Source organism: Schistocerca piceifrons, chromosome 1 (assembly GCF_021461385.2).
Source record: "Schistocerca piceifrons isolate TAMUIC-IGC-003096 chromosome 1, iqSchPice1.1, whole genome shotgun sequence".
Taxonomy (NCBI): Eukaryota; Metazoa; Arthropoda; class Insecta; order Orthoptera; family Acrididae; genus Schistocerca; species Schistocerca piceifrons.
In genome coordinates this window covers 766,153,607-766,177,731 of record NC_060138.1, presented here as the reverse complement: position 1 = coordinate 766,177,731, position 24,125 = coordinate 766,153,607, and the positions used below count along the sequence as shown (strand labels likewise).

Sequence of the window (24,125 nt, the reverse complement as noted above, 5' to 3'; positions counted from 1 at the left end):
TAAAGACATAAATGCTCCAAAAATGAAGAAGCTAATGATTGTATGGGCACAGGAGATTATAATGACTGCATTGAAATACGTAAATAATGATATCAGTTTCTCTCCATAGTTATCAGCATAGATGGCTGTCATGCAGAGGATTTGCATGTGATTCCCTGTTCTGTCAAGCATTTTTCCTTGCTTGGAGGACTGGTATGGTGTGCACTCAGTTCGTGGTGCTAAATGAGGAGCTACTTTAACAAGTAGTGGTGACTCCACGGTCCAGAAAGTATGCAAAATCGCCAGGAGAGCAGTGTGCTGACCATATTCCCCTCCATGCACTTCTTTAACTTTGTAGAAAAATGATTATTATATTTCTCAGTAGTATCTTTGTAATTTTAAAGTTAGTGAAGCATAATTCAAAATTTCTTCCTTCATTGATGTTATAGCCTTTATTATGTATCCTTCATGGCTTTCTCAAAAGTTTCTTGTGAATCTACATGGCCCCTAACATTACAGTAACACAGAAATAATTACTGCCTGAAATGATGTAAAAAAACACTATTGCCAAAAGAGTTTTACATTAAGTAACTAACTTACCTATATCAGCTCCACGTGAAAGCAGCAGTTCAACAAGTTCCTCATGACCACCAGCACAGGCTAGCGTTAGTGCTGTATCATGGTTACTATCAGTCTCTGAATCAACATCCATACAGGAGAAAGGAGCTTGGGGGCACTGAGGTGTGCCCCCAGAAGCTGTTCTTGACCCCATAGCTGTTGAAGCTGCAGCTACTCCCGAAACACATGCACCATTACACTCTTGCGCCACAACCTCACCTGAAACAATGTAAATTAAGTTGTATCACTTTGAGAAACTTTTCATATTGGTAGCACTAACATTAAAAATAACAAAACAATTTGTAATGGCCTTTAAATTGTTTAGCCTATGCCCTAATATTGCTAGTAGTGTGATGAGGGGTATCTAGAAATGAAAAGACATTTGAAATGACTGTACTCAGGCAAACTAAGATGTTTCTCATTTTCAGAAGCAAAACTGATTGCTGTAGTACTGCAGAATTTCCTTTGGTGTGACAGTTTTGGGAAAAGTAATGCCTTCATGCTTTTTACGTACAGCGCTATTCTAAAACAAGGAACAGATTTCAAACTACAAAATATAGACATACAATTCCAATGTTCATGGAAAGAGGAAAGTATAAATTTTTATGTATTCAATATGAGTACCATGTATTACACGACTAATATCAAAACAGTGTCATTTCCTGTCACATACAAAACAGTGGTCTCTTTTTATCAAATTCACAGCTTCAACAATGCAATGTCGCAGACTTTCAAGAGTGTCAGGCAGAGGGTGGACAAAAGTGCCATCTTTTATGAAAGTCCAGAGGTAAAAAGTCACAATGTGTAAGGTCTGGAGACCTGGGATACCACTGGCGGTAAGTATGACCGACAATATTCCAGAACGTTGGATTGAAAGAGGGGGAGTAGAAGAGGAACTTCTTCATGGGTGGCCACCCAGGTCTCCAGACCTCACACCTTGTGACTTATCTGTGAGGTTACATAAAAGATGGCGATTTTATCCCCACTATGCCTGACACCCTTTAACGTCTGCGACATCGCACTGTTGAAGCTGTGAATTCGATAATGAAACCATTGCTTAATGTGTCACAAGAAATGAAGCCATCGTCTTGATATTAGTCAAGTAAGACAAGGTGCTTACATTGAATGTGTAAAAATTTGAACTTTTCTCTTTCCAGGAACACTGTGTTTCTATATTATGTTCTTTTGAAACAATAAATATTGAAATCTGTTCCTTCTTTTTGAATAGCCCTGTATTATCTCTGAGATAAAGATAACAAATAGGAATAGGTAATTTTGAATTAACTACTATATTCCACCGAGCTTTCAAAATTCTTCAACAGAGAGTGGAAGCAATTTAGCAGCATTTAAAGATTGTGCTGGTTACTGGGAATTATCTATTCTGCTTTATCAAGTGGTCAGTAAATTCCAATACAGTGTAAGGAAACAGAACACAACACTAAACTATTTTAGATGCACTGAAAATCAACCTCTTCTCTATTTCCCAATAGTTATGGGAACTTTTTAAAATGAGCCTTCAATGTTTTATGGTCAAAGTTCAAATATAAAAGAATGGAATATTGTACACCAATCAGCACAGATCACTACTAGTTTTGCTACACACACAACACAACTTTAACAAGGCAGACAGCAAGGTGAAAACATGCCCAAACGTAAAATGTATTTACCCATGACATATATAACACCAATGTATTTTATTAACTGAAAAAGAAAACTGTCGTTCTAGGCAGAGGTGCAATGACTGCTGTTTGTACCTTGCTGTATCAATTCATCACGAAAGTTCAATTTGACACAGTATTCTACAATTCACACATGCCAGTCAAGTATTTGGCACCTTTTAAATAAAATCATGGTGGCACAGACATTTTCCTGGTTTTTTTCTTTGTTATCTTCAAAGTATAGCTCTGTGAAAACTTCATCACATTCTGCTATTCAGAGTGGCATCAGAAACCCTATTCTGAATTTCTGCTGGAGGGTGGTAAACTTGTTCAAATCAGCTGTAGAGCTTAATGGCCTGTTATGAACCCTATTCACAAGTTACGAGTAAAAATCTGTGTGTAGACTTCAGTGGAGGGAAAAGAAGAAACATTGTGCTTGGTGCCTACCAAATTTTCAAGAGACTACGGAAGTCAGGTAGTTAACACCAGCAGAAAAATCCATTTATGCAGTGGGTCTGGAAAGGCATGGCATGATAATACATTACACTGATTTTAATAATGAAATGATTTTAACATGGGAATAATGCAAACCTGACAAACTATGTCATTGGACAATGCTGCCTGGCACATGTATGCACAATGAATTACCATGCAAACACTTGAAATAATATTGATACCCATAACTGGCAGATAGCACAAGGCAATAAAAATAGTTTCTTATTTTGAACAACTTATTATGGCTGCAAAACAACATCAAAAAAATTTTTTTGGAAAATATTGGGTGAAACAGTAACCTCTTCATATTAATGTACTCTTGTGTGATTCAGGAGGTATGTTACAGCCAAAAACACTTATTGCCTATCTGTTGAATTACAAATATATCTAAAAACAAAGATGATGTGACTTACCAAATGAAAGCACTGGCAGGTCGACAGACACACAAACAAACACAAACATACACACAAAATTCAAGCTTTCGCAACAGACTGTTAAATTACAAAGATATTTCAGCTTTGATTATGTCGGCATTTAAGCATTCAAATGCTTTGCATGTTACGTTTTAATCTCAATTCAAAGCAGAAAACAAAGGTCTTCTATTCCCCACAAGTAACATTGATAAATGTGTCAGCAAAGGCAGGGTACGTCTTGTGGGTATAGTTCTTCATGTTGGTATATTTTTAGGAGCAGAAAGGAAAGAGAAGACAAAATGAATGGGAGCAGTGAAAGGGCACAGCATTTGCAGATTTGTGGAGGAACAAGAAACTTATTTATTCCATTTTATTTCTTTCTCTGTTCTGAAAAACTAAAGATATCCATAAACTCACTATCTGAGGAGTCATTTAGAGCAATGACAATAAAAGTCTCTTTCTTGCAGATCTTCAGCACAGCGTACCATTTAATCCTGTCTTCCACTGTAACTCACTAAGTGCTTCCTCAAGTAAATTCTACACCTCTTTAAATCTGAAAGTACAATTACTGGATCCAACTTGCCTGTAAATCTACTACTGTGTTGTATTTTAGATAGCATTATCCACGATTATCACACACCACTATTCTAAAGTACACTACAGATCTATAAACCTGTGTTTAAATGTATTCTTATTAATCTCCTCATGACAATCACTGGAATTTCAGGATGTAAATATTAGCTTTGCACTTTTGATAAAAACACAGTAAGATGATACTGCACGACAGACAGTAGGTCAGTTACCCAGCTGGCACTTTCGAATTGCCGTTACCCTTCAAAATCTGCGGATGTGTTTCCTGGCGAGACTGTGATTGAACCATGTCTCATGAAGATAAATAACAAATAAGATGACAATTTTTTTCTGATGATGTGCATTTTTCTCAGAAAAGTTGCCCTAGGTGCCACATATGTGATCTCTTCATCAGAATGTGTCTGCCATCTTTGCATTTTCTGTACCTGAATCGAAGATTTAAGAATTAATCCACTTGAATGGCAACCCCCAGTGAAAACAATCTTGTCATGTAAAAGACCCGCCATCTTGTGTGTTGTGGGATGCACACCACAAACATAAAATCCCAACAGAATATGATGAATAAGGTCTTTCTGGGAATCTTCCAAATCAGTGAAACACCAGGGGCCTTTGCTATTTTAGTCTGTGGTGCTGATAAAGTTTCAGATATTTTATTTAAAATCGCAAGAAATTCATATACCTTGAATATGACTTCCTTTATTTGGCTCTGTGTGTCATGAAACTTCAAACAAAAATAGCAATACTATGCAATGAAAAATCTCCAGAAGCGCACTACATTTCCATAGCGTGAAAACACAAGCAAATGATGGGTAGCAACAAAGTTGCAAAGCGATTCCAGCAGCAAAATGAATGAAATGTGGTGTTAACCTAGTTAACAATGTATCTCTGGTAATCTTCTCATTTTATGATGTTCCCTGGTTAGTATCTGTGACAGCAGTGACATTGTGGCAACTGTGTGTGATCGAGAGTTATGTACCACGCAAAGCGTTATGTACCACGCAGAGTGGACCAAAAACCTCTCGCTGGCACATATAAATGAAGGGATGTAAACTGCCACTTTCACTGCTCCCTAGTATAGTAGCATTCTCCAACATAACTTTGTACGTACCTACACAGCGTTCGGAATCTTATCAGACCAGCAGACATACCAGAAAACTATACAAGTAAAAATACAAGCAGGGGTATTAAGTGGGTCATAATTATGGCCAAAATATGCTTGAATAAGATAAGGAATGATGTGATACACAATGAAGTCGATGCATAACAGTCAGTTTAAGAGATCTGTACAGAAGGTATAGAGTTGCATTTTATGAAAGTGGCTCTACAAAGAGCAACTACTGTATACTGTATAAGAGCAACTACTGTATTAACATGGCTTTATCAGTCACTTCAAATTTTGTATGTTCACATCTAGCTGTAGCCTTAAAGTAATGTTTACAAAGGCAACATGAATGTCAACTTTCTTGACCCCTGGGCTCCTAAGTTCTGAATCAATGGAAGTTGTTAAAAGTCTAAACTATCCATACTGTTCTATTTTGTCTCCTGCAACTACAACTAGCAGCCTAACAAATAACTACATTGTGTTTAGTGGTGTAAGTGGAAGCACAGGTTTTTTTGTCACTGTTTCACAACAATGTTATTGAAGGGCTAAATTCATTCAACAGAAGAGCAATTATCAATGAAGATATGGTTCATCACTGAACACATGCACCTTTCAGATTTCAGTGATGCATGTGTGTACACAATATGATTCTCTCTCTCTCTCTCTCTCTCTCTCTCTCTCTCTCTCTCTCTCATTATTACTCCTCCTCCTCCTCCTCCTCCTGATACATATACAATCCCTTACCAGATGCTTGCAACCATCTGGCTGACACATTCTCACCTTATTCATTGCTGTATGTTTCAGGTGTCCAGCTGTTTATAAGCCAGTTCACTTTGATGATACTTTGTAGCCACACTACCTTGGCATGTCTTTCCCTCTCAACCATCTAGCTTCCTTTTGAAATCAGCTGCATTAATTGGTACTTTTAAGTTTCTCATTGACTAACCACAGTTTTCTTCTTTCAACTGTAATAAAAGTTCTCAGTCTTTGTATAATCACAATAGAATTCATTTCTGACTCATGCCATCTGTAGGTCTGTATTATTTCAAATCCCTGTATATACTCCATGGTGGATGCATTTCTCAGTATTTTCATTGCTAGTGTAGCTCTCCCATTTTTATTTTGCAATTTATGGACCTGCTAGTTGTTTTTTTACATCACCCTTATTGTATATTCTGTCTTGCACAAAGATATGACCAAAGATATGAGAAAGAACTGAACTGTAAGATGGAAGTGATGGTGGGATCATGGTTGTGAGAAAAACATATCTAAAAACAAAGATGATGTAACTTACCAAACGAAAGCATTGGTATGTTGACACACACACACACACACACACACACACACACACAAAATATTCAAGCTTTCGCAACCCACGGTTGCTCCCGGGATTGGAATGACTCCTTACCCTCTCCCTTAAAACCCACATCCTTTCGTCTTTCCCTCTCCTTCACTCTTTCCTGATGAAGCAACCGCAGGTTGCGAAAGCTTGTGTGTGTGTGTGTGTGTGTTTGTGTGTGTGTGTGTGTGTGAGAGAGAGAGAGAGAGAGAGAGAGAGAGAGTTTTTTTATTGTGTCTAGGTAGTGGTAACTTAATCTATTACAGCAAAGATAACTATGAACATCTTTTAAAATTTAAATAGCGAAATGCTAAGACATACCATTTTCAACAAGATGTCAATGTGACACTTATATTCTTACCTTTCTCAAACCATTCTAGACTGGAGTTTATATTCTGCGAACTAAATGCTGGAGCAGCTGCAGTTCCTTGCTGATTTGGTGGCTGGCGTAATGTGAGGGGATATCTTAACTTCTTGCCTTTCCCTGTTGTTGTCTGAGGGGGAGCAGCAGCAACGGCAGTAGCAGGAGCAGTTGTGGATACAGGCACAGAAATTGATGCAACGCTTGCTTTTTTGTCATTTGTAGCCTGCGTCTGTGTTGCAACTTGGACCTGCACTGCAGAGCACTGCTGCTGCAACACATATGGCTGTGAATGGTGTTGCTGTTGCTGCTGTGGTGGTGGAGGTTGCTGCTGTTGTTGGGGTGATGGTATTTGCTGCTGCTGTTGCTGCTGCTGTTGCTGCTGCTGCGTTTGTGGTTGATGGTGATGGTGGTGGTGATGGTGGTGCTGCTGCTGCTGTTGTAGCTGCTGAGATGCCTGTGCCTGTTGTTGAGCTTGAGTTTGCAATTGGCCCGAACTCACAGAAACTTCTGACCCAGATTCTGGTGGAGGCAGTGCTTGTCCTGGAAATGCTACAATCCAACATACAACAAATTTAGTACCAATTTACAAAGTAATAAATTATTTATCTATGGTGTATGAAAATATAACATTGAGACTGTGCAGTAAGAAGTGCATAAATAATGCAAAACAACAATAATAATTTTAAAAAAGTGTATTATTCTTCTTCTTCAATCTAAATACTTGTTACATGGAACTCTCCAAGCCAGTCTTATTGTATGAAAGCCTCTTTATCTCTGTGTTAATCTTTCATCCCACATCCAGTTCCAAGTTTACAATTTTTGCACTCTATTCCAAAGTTTCTTTCATTATGTCAGTGAGAGTCCTAGTAACCTATCTAATATAAAGTTCTGATCTCCTCAATTTGGATTCACAGCCATGCCTCAGGGTCTACTATGTCCTACCTAGTACTGAGGCAATGTCTAATCAAGAAGAAATTGTATGCTGTTTGCTATAGCAGCAGAGCACTATCCTGTTGGAATATGAAATCTCTTAATCTTCCTGCAACTGTGAATATAGCATAACCTGTAACATTTTGAAAGAGCTCATTCTAATTACTGTGATGTACTAAAAAGAGACTGGGCTATTAAACTTTTCATAAGAAATAGTATCAGCACAAAACATGCTCACTTTAAACCACATTTACACTGAGTTTACAATCACTTATCTGTTCGCAACACTGTTCCACCAAGACTGGAAATTATGACTAAAATGTCCACTGTTCGTGTCCCCGCCTACACTAGCGACACTTATTTCTACATACGTACTTGTATTGTGCACTAAGCTGAACTGGCAACAAACATTTCTCACTGTGCATTCACATCGAGACCTATGCAATGAAAAGGGAAGAGGATGAATTAATAATACGTGGTGCTATATTAATAATATTCAACAAAATAAGCAGACTAAGATTGATTTAGTTGCCATCGGTGGACAAAAATATACTACAGAAGGCTTGATGGTAATGACGTACTGTGACAGCTGAATTTAGAGGATGGGTCCTATTTTCCTAACTTCACTCGGATGTTGCCGTCTGATTCTGAAATTCTGACTAATTTTAGAGGACCAGTTGTTTGACAGAAAAACACGAATTTCAGAAAAGCATTTCATATGAAGCAAATACTTGCTGTTAATTTTTTGGCAAAGAAAGATGCCTGTCAAAGCCTTGCATGTTTATTCCACATTTCAAAGCCAGCTACATCTCAAATAGTTCCAGCAGTTTGTGAAGCTTCGACTGAAGACCTGAAGAATTCAGTTACATTAACAAAACTGAAAAATCAGATTTATTTTTATACATAGATTAAAATTATTTTGTATCACCGCTAATGCCAACAAGCACAACTCTAATGTCACTTGCAGGTTGAACAAATGTGACTGGGGAGTCTGCTGCTGTTGATCCTAGTGCCACATGGAAGTCCACTACCAGCTTCTCATTTCTATTCCTCTTCACCTCTGGCTCAAAGAGAGAGAGTCAAATTGTTATTGTAACCGTCCTTTTGTACAGCAGTAGCTCGCCAAATTTTCTCATGATGAATTTCCGGAAGTTACTTGTTGTTGTTGTTGTTGCTGCTGCTGCTGCTGCTGCTGCTGCTGCTGTTGTTGTTGCAGAACATTTTGTAACAATACTGTAGCCTGGTTTAAAGGGATGCTTCTTCCAACCCCCTCTTCACTCTTTTTGTGGAGGTGGTGTCCTTGCTGGCTCTTCTGAACCCACATATTCCCCATAATCAGATGGCAGCACTTGTGGACCTGAAGCTACATTTATTTGTTTCAGATGCCCGCAAGAGAAGATGAATGGCATGAGAAAGAAAAGCATGTTCAGCCAGGTATTCCCCCACTGTGTGTGAGTAATTGATGGGAAGCATATTGTCCTATAGTGCCCTGTTACTAGAGGAAGCAAATTTTACAGTAGAGTAATTTTTAGGATTGTGCTGTTTGCTGTTGTTGATGCCTTTTTCAACTTTTTATATGCTTATGCTGGCAGCCAAGGAAGGATTCCATATGCAGACGTTTTTAACAGTAGAGTAACGGAGTTTATGACAGTCCTAAAACAGCGGAAACAGGTGTTTGATTACACATAAAATATCTTCATAACTGACAAAAACAAGGACTTTATTATAGTGATGTTAATCCCTATCCCTTTTGTGAGTTATAACAATAATTATTTGTCATGGTAATTAACACGTTACATGTTTCAACAATAAAATATCTTACCGATCTATCATCGCTTGCACTAATGAGTTTCAGATATTAACTATTTTTACAACTTTCTAGACACATTTATTATATTCACACGTTTTACACATAGTGCCTTGTACTTTTTACTCAAGTCACTGGTATCTGCTAGATGCTCTTTGCATGGGTGATTTCTCTATCACATGCACGTTTTCTGCATGTTGGTTTTACAGAGGCTAATTCAGCACTTCCACCACTTTCCAGATGATTTTGGTCTCTTATACTCTCCTGTCTGTTCTTCTTCCTGCTCTTTTGTTCCCAAGAATTCATGCGTCAGCTGAAACATTAACTACTTTCATTTCATTTTCTTGCTACTATTGTGTTGATGACCTATGCGTTTGTTGTCACCATGCCCAAGGTGGTGATGACACGCATCACCTATCTCCTACATACAATCTCTGAGGTACAGGGTGGTGAAAATAAAAGATGCCCCTTGTCTTATGAACAACATACAGATAATTCACCCACTCATTAAATACAGAGTAGAGAGCGGTAAATTACTATTGTGAAAAGCAATGTACAGGATGTATATGCAGACAAGGGGGGTAAAAAAATTCCCGGATTTCCCGGTTAAAAATACATTTTCTCCCGGGTGAAAATACATTTTCTCTCGGGTGAAAATACATTTTTACCGTGCTACGTGATAGTATACTTTCCCTCGAAACTGTAAAAGTTATCAATCCTTTGAATGGCTATGGCTTTATACACCGGCATAGTATTTCTCGCACTTCAGTAAACGAAACTCAGCGGGGGAAAAAAAAACACCTTTTGGAGAGATCTTTGATGTGCAGCAGCATGTACGCTGCACATTTTCGTATTATGGAAGAATAAATGCGAATTCCACAAAACGCCGCATGTTACTTTTCGAGGCATTGAAACTGACATTGCGATGCGCTTTTGCAAACCAGTCACAGCTCATGTTACGTGATCTCGCCAGCCGATGACAGCAGATGTTCAGAATATAGGACACTTGATGTACTCAGCCAACAGCAACGTCGCTGTTAAGTAGCATGAACACACAAATAGGAAAAGTTAATTGTTTAAATTAATATACATAGTGGTGCTACACGAAAAGCAAAGCTTTCACATATAATATTGGTCTCTAAGGTTTGTGGGGACATAGAACCACTGGCTCACATCTGAATAATATCGCTACCCTACTGCAGCGAGAACAGTTGTATCTTTGCCGGATCAGTTCTCTGTAGTACATGCTCTATGCTGCACGCATTGTGTATACGCTGCATCACAGTAAGTGATGGAAGTGCGAGTTATTATTGTCATAATTATCACACCTGCTCTCCACTAACTATACATTAATAAGCTGCAAGAGAAGCTAAGCTTTCACATATAATGTTGATCTTTCTTGCGCGTGTTACACTTTAAGATACATCACACGAATGTGCCAGTAAAATGTTTGATAACGAAATAAATGTCTTATCTTCTGGGCCCAAAATTCTTATAAATGGCTCGTCCTCAAAGAGTTGATTTTTAAATGGGAGTCAAATGCTCTGCGATTTAAGAAATTCATCGTACAATCTCACACATAGTTCATCTTGCATAAAAGGAAATTTACTTTGAAAAAAATTCGACCTACCAATCGCAATATTTTCCCACGATCTGTCAGAAATAGGTTTGTTTCAGCAATTGCCAGAGAGCACCAGATAATAGGCGTCATTGCGCTTGCGCAGCTACGGCGACATAGGAAGCCCGTATGTTCGTACGTGTAAAACTTTAAAAGATCTTACATTATGTCATAAAAGGAACAAGACATCAAAGGATACTCCAAGATCATTGGAATTTCATGAACCATACTAAAATGCATAATTCGTCTTAGTGCACATTCGCATGTCCAGATTCACAATGAAGTAGGCCATGACCTGATATTAAGCTTTTCAGAGTGGTTTTTGGGATGTAAATTTTCTTTGAGTACCAGTACTGTATTATCTCATGTTTGGTTCTTTATTACAGCATAATGCTATACGTGCTAGAAGATGAAAATTTGCACGTGGAATGCAATGAACAGTTGAAACTAGCCAATAGCATGGAATTAAAACACTTCATTACAAAAAATTGACTGCATCACAGTAAAGATTAATGAAAGTCAAATTTCTTTAGCAAACCGACGAAAATAATTTCAATGTTAAGCAAGGCGATTAATGCTTGACGGTCAGGAAAGTGGAAATAAAATAAGATCTGAAACTTCTGTAATTATGTGAATGTATTTTAATTCACTTGATAGCTCCCGGACACAGAAATCCATTTTGTTTTCATATGACGTGAGAGCAGTAAAGGAAGAGGAAACAGCAAAATCACTAAATATAAACACAGGTCACGTAGAGACTATCCACCTTCCCACTACAACTCTCACTGCTCTGTGCATCTGCCCCAGATCTACGACATTTCCGACACCCCCTCCCGTAAGTGTTTGAGATAGGACACCAAAAATTTTAAAATCGACTTTTCAAAAATATTCATTTTGTAGCACAAATCTTTCCAAACAGTCTGATACATAAAACATACATATTCGAGAAAATGGCAGACCTATTATTTGGTCTTAAGTGTCCCAAGTGGCAGTGCCACACCTCTTCACACACCATTTTTCTGTCACACATCACTGTATTTCACTCTATGGATTCAAACACGTATATTTTGTAACGGATGCCATCAAATTATATTCATGACAGTAGAAACTAAAATTTCCTGTGGAGCCTCTCCTGCCCCCAGTCGGCCGGTTTGACATCCTGTCTATTAGCTAAAAACTTGCTGTTTTGTGTGACATAAAATTAAATATAGGGTACATAAAACCATTTCTTTTATCTCTGATCTTACTACAGCTTTACACAGCAAGCTTTCCTTTCTGCGAAAGTATCTATTACCTCATCAAAGCTCATCAAACGTTTTGCTATATGAAAAATCGAAATGTCATTGTCTAATACTGAAAAAGCTATCAATGCAAATAGTACCCAAGATTGGTGTGATTTCTTGATCTGATTATGTTTATTTTGTCACTGTCTGCTAGATGAAACGAAATAGGCGTATCTAATATTGCAGCACTTTTAACACACACCAAATAAACGAGACTGTTTTGTCACAAATGGTCATTTCTATAGCACGACAGAATATAATTCACGAAGCACCAACATCACATGCCTATTAGGCCTTCTAAAAGCAAAAAGCTTTGTGTTAGGAAATAGTTTCACACTTCATTCATACGTTCCAGCTTCAAGCACGAGATCAAAAAGTAGTAGTATGAAATTTGTGAATAAATTTGGAATCTTCAAATTCTTCCATAATTTGTGTGATGTCAGCCTTTCTTCTCCTTCCTCGTTCTAACAATCAATCTTGTCATCACTGGTTCTGTACTATTCCTGTCAGTGTCAAGACTAATTCTCTGGTTAACTTCACTAACCCTGCCAGAATCACAACTTCACTAACCCTGCCACAATCACCAGTTTAGTTATCCCGCATTTATTCTCCAGTTGGGCATTATTAAGTGTTCGTATAACGCCCCTTCTGCGCTACTGCCAGAATTGAACTTACGTGGTGGCTGCTAGTCGGGGTCTGTACTTTTGGCACTTACAAGCGTAGTGATCTGGCCAAAAGTTTTCTGTCAAAATTTGATTTTCTTGTATACACAGAGAAGGTAATACATAATCTGTTATTCCTTTTCATCGTTTACTTCCATTCTGGTAGTCTGAATCTATGTATTTCGCTAGTAATTATAACAAAGCTCATCATTTGCAAACCCAGTCAACCACATAGCAGATTGGCATTCATCTGTTCGGCTTCATTCCGCTCAGCTCATATAGCCCTGTCCCCTTTTGTATGCAGGAAAGTTAATTTCTAGATGCGACTGGGATTCCTCTGGCAGAGACACCATGTACACTAAGCACACATTCAAAAATCAATTTATGATTCGTTCAGATATAAACTTAGAATGTATTCAAAAATATCAAATAGGATGTGTTTCAAAATCCTATGAACTGTCAATAGACCAACGTGCGCTGAATGCTAGGCTTTGTGAGGTAAGATTTTTTTCCTCACGAATATGAATTTGGCGACCCCACCCTGAAAATGCCGCCCAGGGCAGATACCATGGTTTGCCCCCCCTGGCCCAGAGGCCCAGGACTGCTGTGCACATAGGCATCTGGCAGCTTGGGTGCGCCAGTAAAATTTTTCTGGTTATCATCTGGCTGCTTACTGCTACTACTGCTTATATAGCTTACAGCCACATTTCTGTAGCCAGAAGTGGGAGAAGGTACTACTAATGCGTGACTCAACTGTGTATGCGCATGAGCCCGCTTGCAACTGATCGAACGAATCTAATGTAAACAGTTGTGATGTCACGCTCATCGGGGGCAATTTGTTGTTACGAATCATTGAATAGTCTTCTTAGAGCCTTTGACACATTTTGCTGTTGGCAGACACTTGTAAGAGTACTGCATTTTGTTGATGTTGTATGTGGCACATTTCATTTGCAACAAAAGTTTTATTTTGTTCTTTCTCTCGTTCATGTTTTATTGTTGCAGTGTTATTCTGCAGCAGCGGGATACAGCAATATCCTATGTTAGAGTATCGGTTCTTACCAGACAAAATTACAAAAATTCAACTGAAAACTAAAACAATGAAAAATTCCCAGAATTCTAAAAAATTCTCAGGTTTTTCCCAATTTTCTCCCAAATAAAATATTCCCGGGTTTTTCTTGGATTTCCCAGTTGTCCTGGGTCGTATACACCCTGAATGTACTGAGCATTCAGCAGGTCAATAGTTCACAGGATGTGCTGAAAATTTTCCACCATAAACTTCGATACCCAATTCAGCATGTCTCATTATGTTTCTATGAACTTTTACCAATTCATTTGGTGTGATTTCCGTAATTGCGCTGCAAATGTTTGTTTTTAATTCGAATTGTATGTGGGTTGTTACAGTATATTTTACCCTTTAAATTACCCAACAAATAAAACTCACAGGTAGAAAGATCAGGCGATCTGGCAGGCCATAAACCTGAAGAAACTTTACATTCTTCTCTGAAAGCTTCATGAACGTATGACACAAAAAATGAAGTATGCGCCATAGCACCATCCTGTTGCAAAAATGCATACTCTTTCTTCCTCTGTTCACTGTACTATGAATGGTTGCAATAACTATGATACATACACTTGAGAGTTCGCGATGCTATTGAAGAGCATGTGGTCTACAATCCGTTGGCTTGAAACTTTAAACTGCACACCAAATGCCAGCTTTCATATCATGCAGAGGCACTTCAAAGCATTCCCCGAGATTGTCTGTTGACCAATAGCGTGTATTTTGAGAGTTCACGTACCCACCAAGGTGAAACCATGCTTCATTTGAGTTGAAGTAAAGATTTGGATCCAGATAACCATCAGGAGATGCGTGAGTAACCATTCACAATAGTGTTGTCCTTGTGCTTAATCTGCAGGTTGTAATGCTTGCATCACTCTTACTTTATACGCCCTCATATGTAACAGCTTCAGCATATTCTGGCATGATGATCATTTGATGTTTAGTTGGGAGGATAGGTGTCTAGCTGATTTACTTGGACTTCATACCATAGTCTCATGAACACTTTCAATATTTTCCAGCAAACAAACTTGCTTTACACAGTTACATTCGGCATTGGCTCTAAATTTAGTGATCACTTTCTCTGCACAATACTTTTTGCCAGAGAAGCCGTCTCTGGATATTTTATTGGGAACCTTTCATTTAATGTTTTAAATGATTTACATCCAAAAATATTTAAACAGTAAACATTGTTTGTTCAACTGAAAAATGCATTCTGCAGAACTGTATTCATAACACGTACAACTGAAAACACAGCACAGATCACTAAACCACCACTTGACATTATATGACTCCTCTCAAGTGCCACCTTAGCATTAGGAAACAACAACAACAACAACAACAAACTGATAGTTTCAAATATCACATTCGGTGTAACACAGGGCCTTTTTTAACTTTGCCACCCCATATGTGAGTAAGTTCTCGTATCATACTCTTTCCTTGATTTACAAATGGCTCTGCAAGATGCAGAATGAAGTAGTCCCTACTTAACTTCCTCCGACTTTTTGTCTTCTTCTGAGATATGGGAAAGCCTTACTAACGTACTTTGTCTCATTGTTGGCGGAAATCCTGAATCTGAGATCATATTTACTACGCATGAGCTGAGTGGACCTGTATCTTGTTTTGTTCGGTAATAATTGCTCCAGTATGGTTATACTTTCTCCAAGGTAGTAAGAATGGATACTTTTTTCTGAGACTTTCACTGAATTTCCGGCCCAAGAGCTAATTTGCTGGATGACATGCGTTCAGCTCAGGCCGATTTTTCAACGAAAGGGAGAAACCAGAGAAGGTCCTGAAATCTATCCCTCAGCATGACATCGAGGATAAAACTAGGCTCCCAAGAATGAGACCCCAAAGTTCATTCACAGATATATCTTTTATACAAATGACACACTGAGTATGTGATTGCTATCAGTTTTTCCATTTTCCAGGTCCTTGAGAGACACGGTCCAATAATTCTTTGTAGTAATTTCCAAGCATTTGATTTTTCATATTATCTCACGAGACATGGATGGTATCGTTTGTCAAAAATAAGATGGAATTCACTGATGACAAAGTCATCTATTTATGGGCAAACTTACACATAGAGGCCTTCTAACTCCTTTAAAACTTTCACAACCAACTTCCTTGCATGAATTGGAAGATGAAAAATAGGGAATCTCCCACTTGGTTCCAACCTTGGGAACCATCTTCGTAGCAGCATTCCATTTGGCCTGCTGTGAATGATGAGCTGATCGATGTATACCAACATCTGAATCTTTATCTACTAATCCCTCCTCTTTTACAATGTCGTCTTCTTCCCTTGTCTCTGGTCCAAAATCCTCACCTACATCAGTGAAGTTAGTTTCTGATCCAACATCGGACTTGTCTACAAGATGTAACATTTCTTCAGCATAAAACCCACACTAATGAGACATGTTCAAAAATGTGCCGTGGACAAAGGATGTTACCTGAATGATCTGATATCAACTGTGACTGACAAAGTGCACATGCCCAGCTGCAACAATTTGCTGTTTCACTGATTCTTTATGTATATACACAAGACAAACTACAGCAGTGTCAAAGTGACCCCTTCCCCATTCTAGGTCTATCAAATCATCAATAATAATAATAATAATAATAATATGTAAATCCTAATACAGCACTGCAAAGAGGAGGAAAGGTTAGGAAAGGTCTTATGATTTCACAGAGGAAGTAAAACAATTGGGTACAACATTGAAGGAAAAAGTATGACAGGTGTCATTTTGGAATTTCGCTTATAGGTGAACTACTGATAGTGATAATAATAATAATAATAATAATAATAATAATAATAATAATAATAATAATCTGAACTTGCAACCTTGCTGTTTCCTTACTAAATTTCATCCAGAATTGCAAACTATCAAAACCAAACCACTTTGGTTTATAGAACGAATCTATAAAATTTCCATATTTCTTGTTTATCTTCAAATTTTCTTTTCTCACGACTCTACTACACTATGGAAGACGTCAGTCCCCCACCCGCCACCACTCACTGCTGTTGGTGCTTAGCAACACAGCAACTTTCTGTGACCTTTGTTTAATTTCATTGTTTCTGTAAATGGCACTTCATACATTCCACAGGCATTCCTCTAGCTCAAAGTGTGACAAGTCAGTATTCCTTGCTTCTTGTCCAGTTCATTTTCAAAACACTACACCCAATACAATGCAAGACAACATGCAACACAAGGTAGGACAGAGCATAAGTTGTTTCTCTAAAACCTTAGGGACACACGCTTTCTATCAATATACATTTATTTCTTGGACTGTCTCATGACAAAATTTACAAAGTTTTATAATTAGGTCATGGAACAAATACAACAACATAGCAAGAAACCAAGGCTTTATGCAAGAAACCAAGGCTTTCTAAGTATATTTTTAACATGTCCCTGTTTATTTGTGTGTGTGTGTGTGTGTGTGTGTGTGTGTGTGTGTGTGTGTGTGTGTGTGTGTGTGTGCGCGCGCGCGCGGTGGGTGGGGGGGTGGGGTGGGGGGGGTGAACCTTTATGTCTATTTCTTCTCACCGTCTTTTCTATATACGAGGGCTATTCAGGAAATAGGGAACATTTTGGCATTAAAAAAAAACTAAGTACAAGAAATACATTTTATTATATGCATCGGAAAGAGCGATTGATGTACTACTTTTCCACATAATCACCAAACACATTGAGCCACGTACCATAGCACTGGACAAGCTTTGAAAGACCTTCGTCATAAAATTCTGCCACCCGAGACTTCATCCAGAATCGTTTCATCAACTTTAGTGACAAAATCATCAGACACAATGCTCAGGCATCCACTCTTCTCTTCATCCTGAACATTGGTTAGGCCATTTTTAAACCGAACACACAATTTCCAGACGGAACATTCACTCATTACGTTGTTTCCACACACGTCGCACAGTTCACAATAAATTTCTATAGGTTTTAGGTTTTTTGCCAACAAAAACCATACCACAGACTGCACATCTGGCGGAGTTTCTGATTGCAGCAAACATTTCAAATTCGAATATCGAAAAAACCAGACGTGCAGAGACGTTCCCGCATGCCACAGATGGATGCCGACTGAGCTGCCGAGCACACACATACCAAAATATAAGTGATCAGCGCACGCCTAGTGGCGTCAACGGAAACGTTCCCTACTTTCCGAATAGCCCTCTTACTTTCTGAATTTCTCCGTGGTTTCAATGCTCAATGTTCAGATTAAATGACAGAAGGATAGGCTGCAAACTAGTCTCCCTTTCTTCTCAACTACTGCCACCTTTTCAAATCTTTCCACTCATAACGCCAGCCTGATTTCTGTACCACTTGTAGATAACCAGTCATACTTGGTATTTGTTACAATAATTAACAATAATTATCAAAAATTTATTTAGCAGTCTCACGTTCAAGTGAGCAGGCAACTGTGAAACCCAAATTAATTTGACTAATGTGCATGTATCTTGCAAATGCCTTGCAAAAGAATTAACTATCATGTTTTCCACCCTTTGAATTACACAAACTAAAGCAAATCTTACCTAGTTGTGGTGTCTGCAACAGCAGTTGTGACTGAAAGGCAGAACCTAATCTGGGATTTAGTATTTGCGTTGTCTGCAGAGGAGTTGCAGCTGACCCTGTGATCTGGATCCCACCAGTGACTTCGAGTGACTGGACACCACTTGTTGCCACGTGAAGACCAGTTGTGAGCTGATACTGTTGATACTGCAGGTGCAGCCCAGACCCATGCTGCACCTGCAATCCAATATAATTCACTATTTACACCACAATGAATAACCTAACACAGCCACTTTTAATTACATCCAGCTTTTAGGCTTCAATAGAAACACTGTGTGTGTGTGTGTGTGTGTGTGTGTGTGTGTGTGTGTGTCACAGACACACTTGCACGTGTGCACTATAGTACACTATACAAAATGTGAGAGTCTCTCAATATTAAATACATTAAATACACAAGAATTTAACGCAGCCGAGGTGTGAAACGTATGTTCCATGTATTCGCATAAAACTGAAGTCTCATTATTTTAAAAAAAATACTACTACTACTACTACTACTACTACTACAACAATATTTGGCAAACAATGCTGTGAAATAATACTGCCACCTCGTATGCTACATGTATATGCTTTTCTATATTCTGGATAATTCATCTTTATTATTTTTGATATGTGCTTATTTTTCACAATTTTTTATAAACTTCTATACCAGAAACTAATTCAAATTTCACATGTCACTACTTAGTTTTCATTGACAAACAGGATATTTGAGAGTCAGCAGCAAACTGACTCCTGGGTAATAAACTGGTGGCAGTTCCACTCAATGTAACAATGCAAGTAACTAGATTTACTTAAAGTAGAAGTAAATTTCAGTTTGTCTTTACAACAGTTTGTACTACTATTGTGTAATGGGATGTCAAATTTGTCTGTAAACAGACATATTTCATTTTTAACTTTTTCAACCTCAATGTTTTATTGAGCAATGGGAAGTCCAAGATGAAATAACAATATGGAAAGGATGGATTGCTACTCACCATAAGCGGCACGACTGAGTCACAATCTGACACAAAAATACTGCTAGGAATGTTGAGTTCTCATATTATTGTCCGCCTCCACAAACAGAAAACACACACATCCACAGAAGAACACATTTGGCCACTGTCATCTCCAGGCACTATGACCCTACTGTAACTGCATCAGAAATGAACAGGAATTTAGCTGGGGTATGTAAGCGAGTGTTGGAAGATGTATGCAGTGAAGATGGTGATGAATAGCAGGATAGGTATGAGGGAAGATACTAGTGCTGGCCGTGAGAGTGTAGCGATGAGGTGGCACAGGTCTGCAGGTTGGTAGGTGCAGCATCTTAAGGATGTGGTGAAGGTGAGGGAGGAGCGCAAAGGGTAGAAGAGAAGTAGAGAATGAGAAAGGATTATAGAAATTCCAGGGACCCAAATATTTTTCCTTAAATAGAGGTCTTGCCAGAGTACATGGCATGAGTGACACGAATCATAAATGTAGCATTTATAGGTAATTTCACTAAGAGCTATTAAAACTCGCAATATCCCATCCAAGAAACTTATATGCAGCAAATATTATACGAGGTCTGTTCACAAAATCCTGGAACTTTGTCCACAAAATTTTTCTACACCTGGATTTTACTTATTGCCTCCTTTGAAATACTCTCACTGACAATTGAAACACCACTCCTGACGGCATTTCCACTTCCAGAAGAAGTCTCGGTATGCTTCTTGCTGGATCACATGAAGCACTGTCTGCGAATTTTCTTTTATCTCACCTAATGCTGTCCTTGTCCTTCAACAGGGTTTTCAACTATGGAAATAAAAAAACGCAGGGGCCAGGTCTGGTGAATACACGGGGTGAGGCCGCACAGTGAGTTCATTTCTTGTGTAATAGTCACACACCAGCAGGGATGAATGTGCAGGTGTGTTATCGTGATGCAAGAGCAATGAATTGTCTCACCACACTTCAGCCCATTTCAATCTCACGTTTTCTCGCAGACATCGCAAAAGGTCCCAACAGTATCACCAATTAACAGTTTGTCCCTGTGGCACAAATTCGTGATGAACTAATCCTTCAAAGTCAAAGAAAACTATCAGTACAGTTTTGACATTTGACCTGATCTGACGAGCTTTTTTGGTCTTTGAAAACCTTCCCCAACTCACTGTGAAGACTGAATCTTGGTCTTAATATCATAACCGTAGACCCAAGTCTTATCACCAGTTACAATTCTCTTAAGGAAAATTTCGTTATTTGTGTGATCCTAAAGCTCTTCACAGATTGCGAGGCGAAAGTCTTTCTGGTCTTGACTCATGAGCCATGGAATGAACTTGGTGGCAGCACAATGCATTCCAAGATGCTGTGTCAGGATTTCATGGCGTGAGCCAACTGAAATGTTACATTCTTCTGCAATCTCTCTGACAGTCAGTTTTTGACTGGAACGCATAATTTCATTGATGCTCCCGACATGAGCATTGTCGGTGGACATCAAAGGGCGTCCTGAACGAGGGTCTTCTTTCACTGCTGTTCAGTCAATTTTAAATTGTGTGAACCAGTTGTAAAACTGAATGTGGATAAGCACTCATCACCATAGGTTTCATGCAGCATTTGGTGTTTCTCTGTAAAAGGGTTCCTTCTGTTTCACACAAAATTTAATGCAGACGCATTGCTTCTCTAACTCTGCCATCTTGAAGTTTTGTAAACTGTGTGACAACATTCTACTAATTACAGTAACTAACAGGCATAAAACACGAACTTCTAGTGGTTACACATCATGTGCAGGGATGCCAATTGCATTTCATTCCAACATCCCACTGGCATGAAATTACAAATGTTTCTGATTGTTTTTGAACAGACATAATTATTAATACACTTTTCATAGAACATATACTTTCTTTTAAAAAAAATTATTAATTCCTGTTTATTTTGTCTTTCCAGCATATTATGGTGAACGAAATTGTTGCTGCAGCTGGTTGATGTAAGTTAGAACTGATTCATCTACATTAAAAGAGGAAAAGAAATTCCTGGCACAGGAATCTTTATCTGCAGCATTTAAGCACATTCCTTATATTTGAATATGCCACACATATAGACGGCACTAAATCTTATTTCTTCGCCACACTCAGAAAATTCGCCTTAAGATTGTCAATGTCAGCTTTTCCTGAACTGTAAGCATTCTACATTTGTGGGAAGTAACTCTACAGAAATATAATTGACAAGTCCGACACTTCAGTAACCAAACAACAACACTTTTCATGCTTTGTACTCATAGGCTCAGTGACAATGATGTCAGATAAAGTGACTTAAATTGAACAGAAATCTCTTTCAGATTCTTCCAATGCATCTGTCGGTACTGTAACAAAGGGAGTTGACTTACTGACTACAATCTAGACACATGTTCACCAGGTGAATCAGTTACTATTTAATGCATCACAGGCCAAATTAAGACCCGAGTAAAGTTGAAAGAAATCAGGAACTCAACTACGACATGCTAGGAATTAAATAAAAAACATTACTTCAATTTGCAAAATGTTTAATGTTTACTCCTTAACTGCAGACTTTTTCTTAAAGCAAGGATCGTTACAAGCAGGAGAAGTAACATTGCTCTTATGGGAGTTACACCAGGACCAATGGAAATATTCATTAAAAAGTGGGATTTCCTTAAAAACAGGTTCATTGATTCGGGGTTTTAATGTATGCACATGCTTGGTGTGATTGAGGGCGTGTTTAGTACTCAGGAAGAGCAGAGAATATGATAGGCAGGTAGAGGGCAGGAACTAGCAAAGGTCAAGGGCTGGGGGTGGAGTGAGGTGTTTACAGGAATGAAAGATATGTTGCAGAGTGTTCACACCTGGACAATTCAGGAAGCTGTTGTTGGTAGGAAGTATCCAGACAGCACAGCCGTCATTAAAGCAAACCCCATAACATTGGGTAGCATGCTCTGCAACAGGGTGATCCAGCTGCCCCTTGGTCAACGTTTAGCAGTGGGCTTTCATGCGGACATACACGTAGTTAGTAGCCAAGCCTACGTAGAATGCAGCAAAGCAGTTGCAGTTGAGTTTATAGATCACAGGGCTGCTGCTGCTTTCATAAGTGTACCTGCCTCTGATGGGGTAGTAAATGCCTATGACTAGAATATGTGGTATTAGGAGGATGTATGGGAGAGCCAATGGGTGAGTGGTGAAATATCTCTGAATGGGGGTGGGCAGTGTAGATAGGAGAATATTTCTCATTTCAGGACACAATGAGAGGTATGGTAGTCAAAATCCTGGACGAACATGATTCAGTTGCTTCAGTCCTGGGTGGTACTCACAGGAAGAGTGCTAAATTGTGGTTAACTGTTCGTATGTGGGGGATGGTAGGTGAATGGGGAGAAATGACTGTATGTGTTTCTGGACAAAATTGGCAGGGTAATTTATGTCTGAGAAGGCCTCAGTGAGACCCTCAGTATATTCGGAGAGGGGTTGCTTGTCAAGTACAGGTGTGGTTACCGTGGGTGGCTACGCTGTATGGAATAAACTTCTTGGGGTAGAATGGGTGGCTGCTGTCAAAATGGAGGTTTTGCTGGTGCTTGGCAGGTTTGATGTGGATGGAGATCCTGATGCAGCCACCTTTGAGCTGGAGGTCGACATCTAGGTGGCGGCTTGTTGGGCTAAGGAAGACCAGGCGAAGTGAAAACGGGAGACGGTGTGGAGGTTCTGGAGGAATTGGATAGGGTGTATTCACCCTCAGTCCAGATTATTAAGATGTTTTCAGCGAAGCTTAATGAGTGAAAGGTTTAGGATTGTGTGTGGCTAGGAAGGATTCCTCTAGATGCCCCATGAATTGTTTAGCATAGGATGGTTCATGTGAGTGTACCTGATGTACCATGCATTTGTTTGTAGGGGATGCCTTCCAAGAATAAATAATGTGGGTGTGGTCACAGTACCAGGAAGGATGTTGCAGGTTTGGCCTCAGGCAGGCATATGGAAATAAAGTTTTCAATAGTGCGAGGTCACAAGCATTGGGAATGTTAGTGAAGAGGAAGGTGGCATTCACAATGACAAGCAGGGCACTGGGTGGTAAAGGAACAGGAACTGTGGAAAGTTGAGGTTGATGTGGTTGGCCTTCTACAAAGAAGGGTAATAGGCTGAAGGTGTTGGCTCACAAGGACAGGGAGCCTCTGTGGGGGCACGGTAACCAGTGACAATAGGGCTTTCTGGGTGGCCGGATTTATGTAATTTAGGAAGCATTTATAAGGTAGGGTGCGGGGAGTGGTGCTGGTGACAAGGGAGGTAGACTCAAGAGAAGACATTCTGGGACAGCTGGCAGAGTTCCTCCACCGTGTAATCCCTACAGTTCATAACCACAGTGGTGGAGTGTGGTACTTCCCGCAAAGATGAGGTTGGTTTTCATGTCAAAAGATTTGGAAAATGATGGTGAAGCGATGTTTGTGGTTAGGAAATTCTGGAAAGTTAAAAGGGGATGATTTGGGGAGCATTGGATGTTGATCACAATTGTATGGAGGAGTAGTATACTAAGTCAGGCAGGGTTTGTAACTGGTTTCAGATTGGTTGGCTTAGTAGCAAAGAAATGTTTCTGCAAGACGTGGGGTAGTAGAGAAGGTCTTTAAGTGTGTGTGTGTGTGTGTGTGTGTGTGTGTGTGTGTGTGTGTGTGTGTGTGTGTGTGTATATTTTCTACTTC

General features: G+C 39.1%; 1 protein-coding gene across 4 annotated transcripts in view; it reads right to left on the bottom strand.

Moving 5' to 3' along the window:
• Positions 1–24,125, bottom strand: part of LOC124712302 (ankyrin repeat domain-containing protein 17) — a 278,433-nt gene that overhangs the window by 126,192 nt on the left and 128,116 nt on the right. For all 4 annotated transcript variants that reach the window (XM_047242597.1, XM_047242611.1, XM_047242618.1 and 1 more), the window contains exons 22-24: positions 18,451–18,664; positions 6,557–7,108; positions 580–816 (exon numbers count right to left, since the gene is read on the bottom strand). In XM_047242597.1, the coding sequence (XP_047098553.1) occupies positions 580–816; positions 6,557–7,108; positions 18,451–18,664 (1,003 nt within the window). The remainder of the gene's footprint in view (positions 1–579; positions 817–6,556; positions 7,109–18,450; positions 18,665–24,125) is intronic.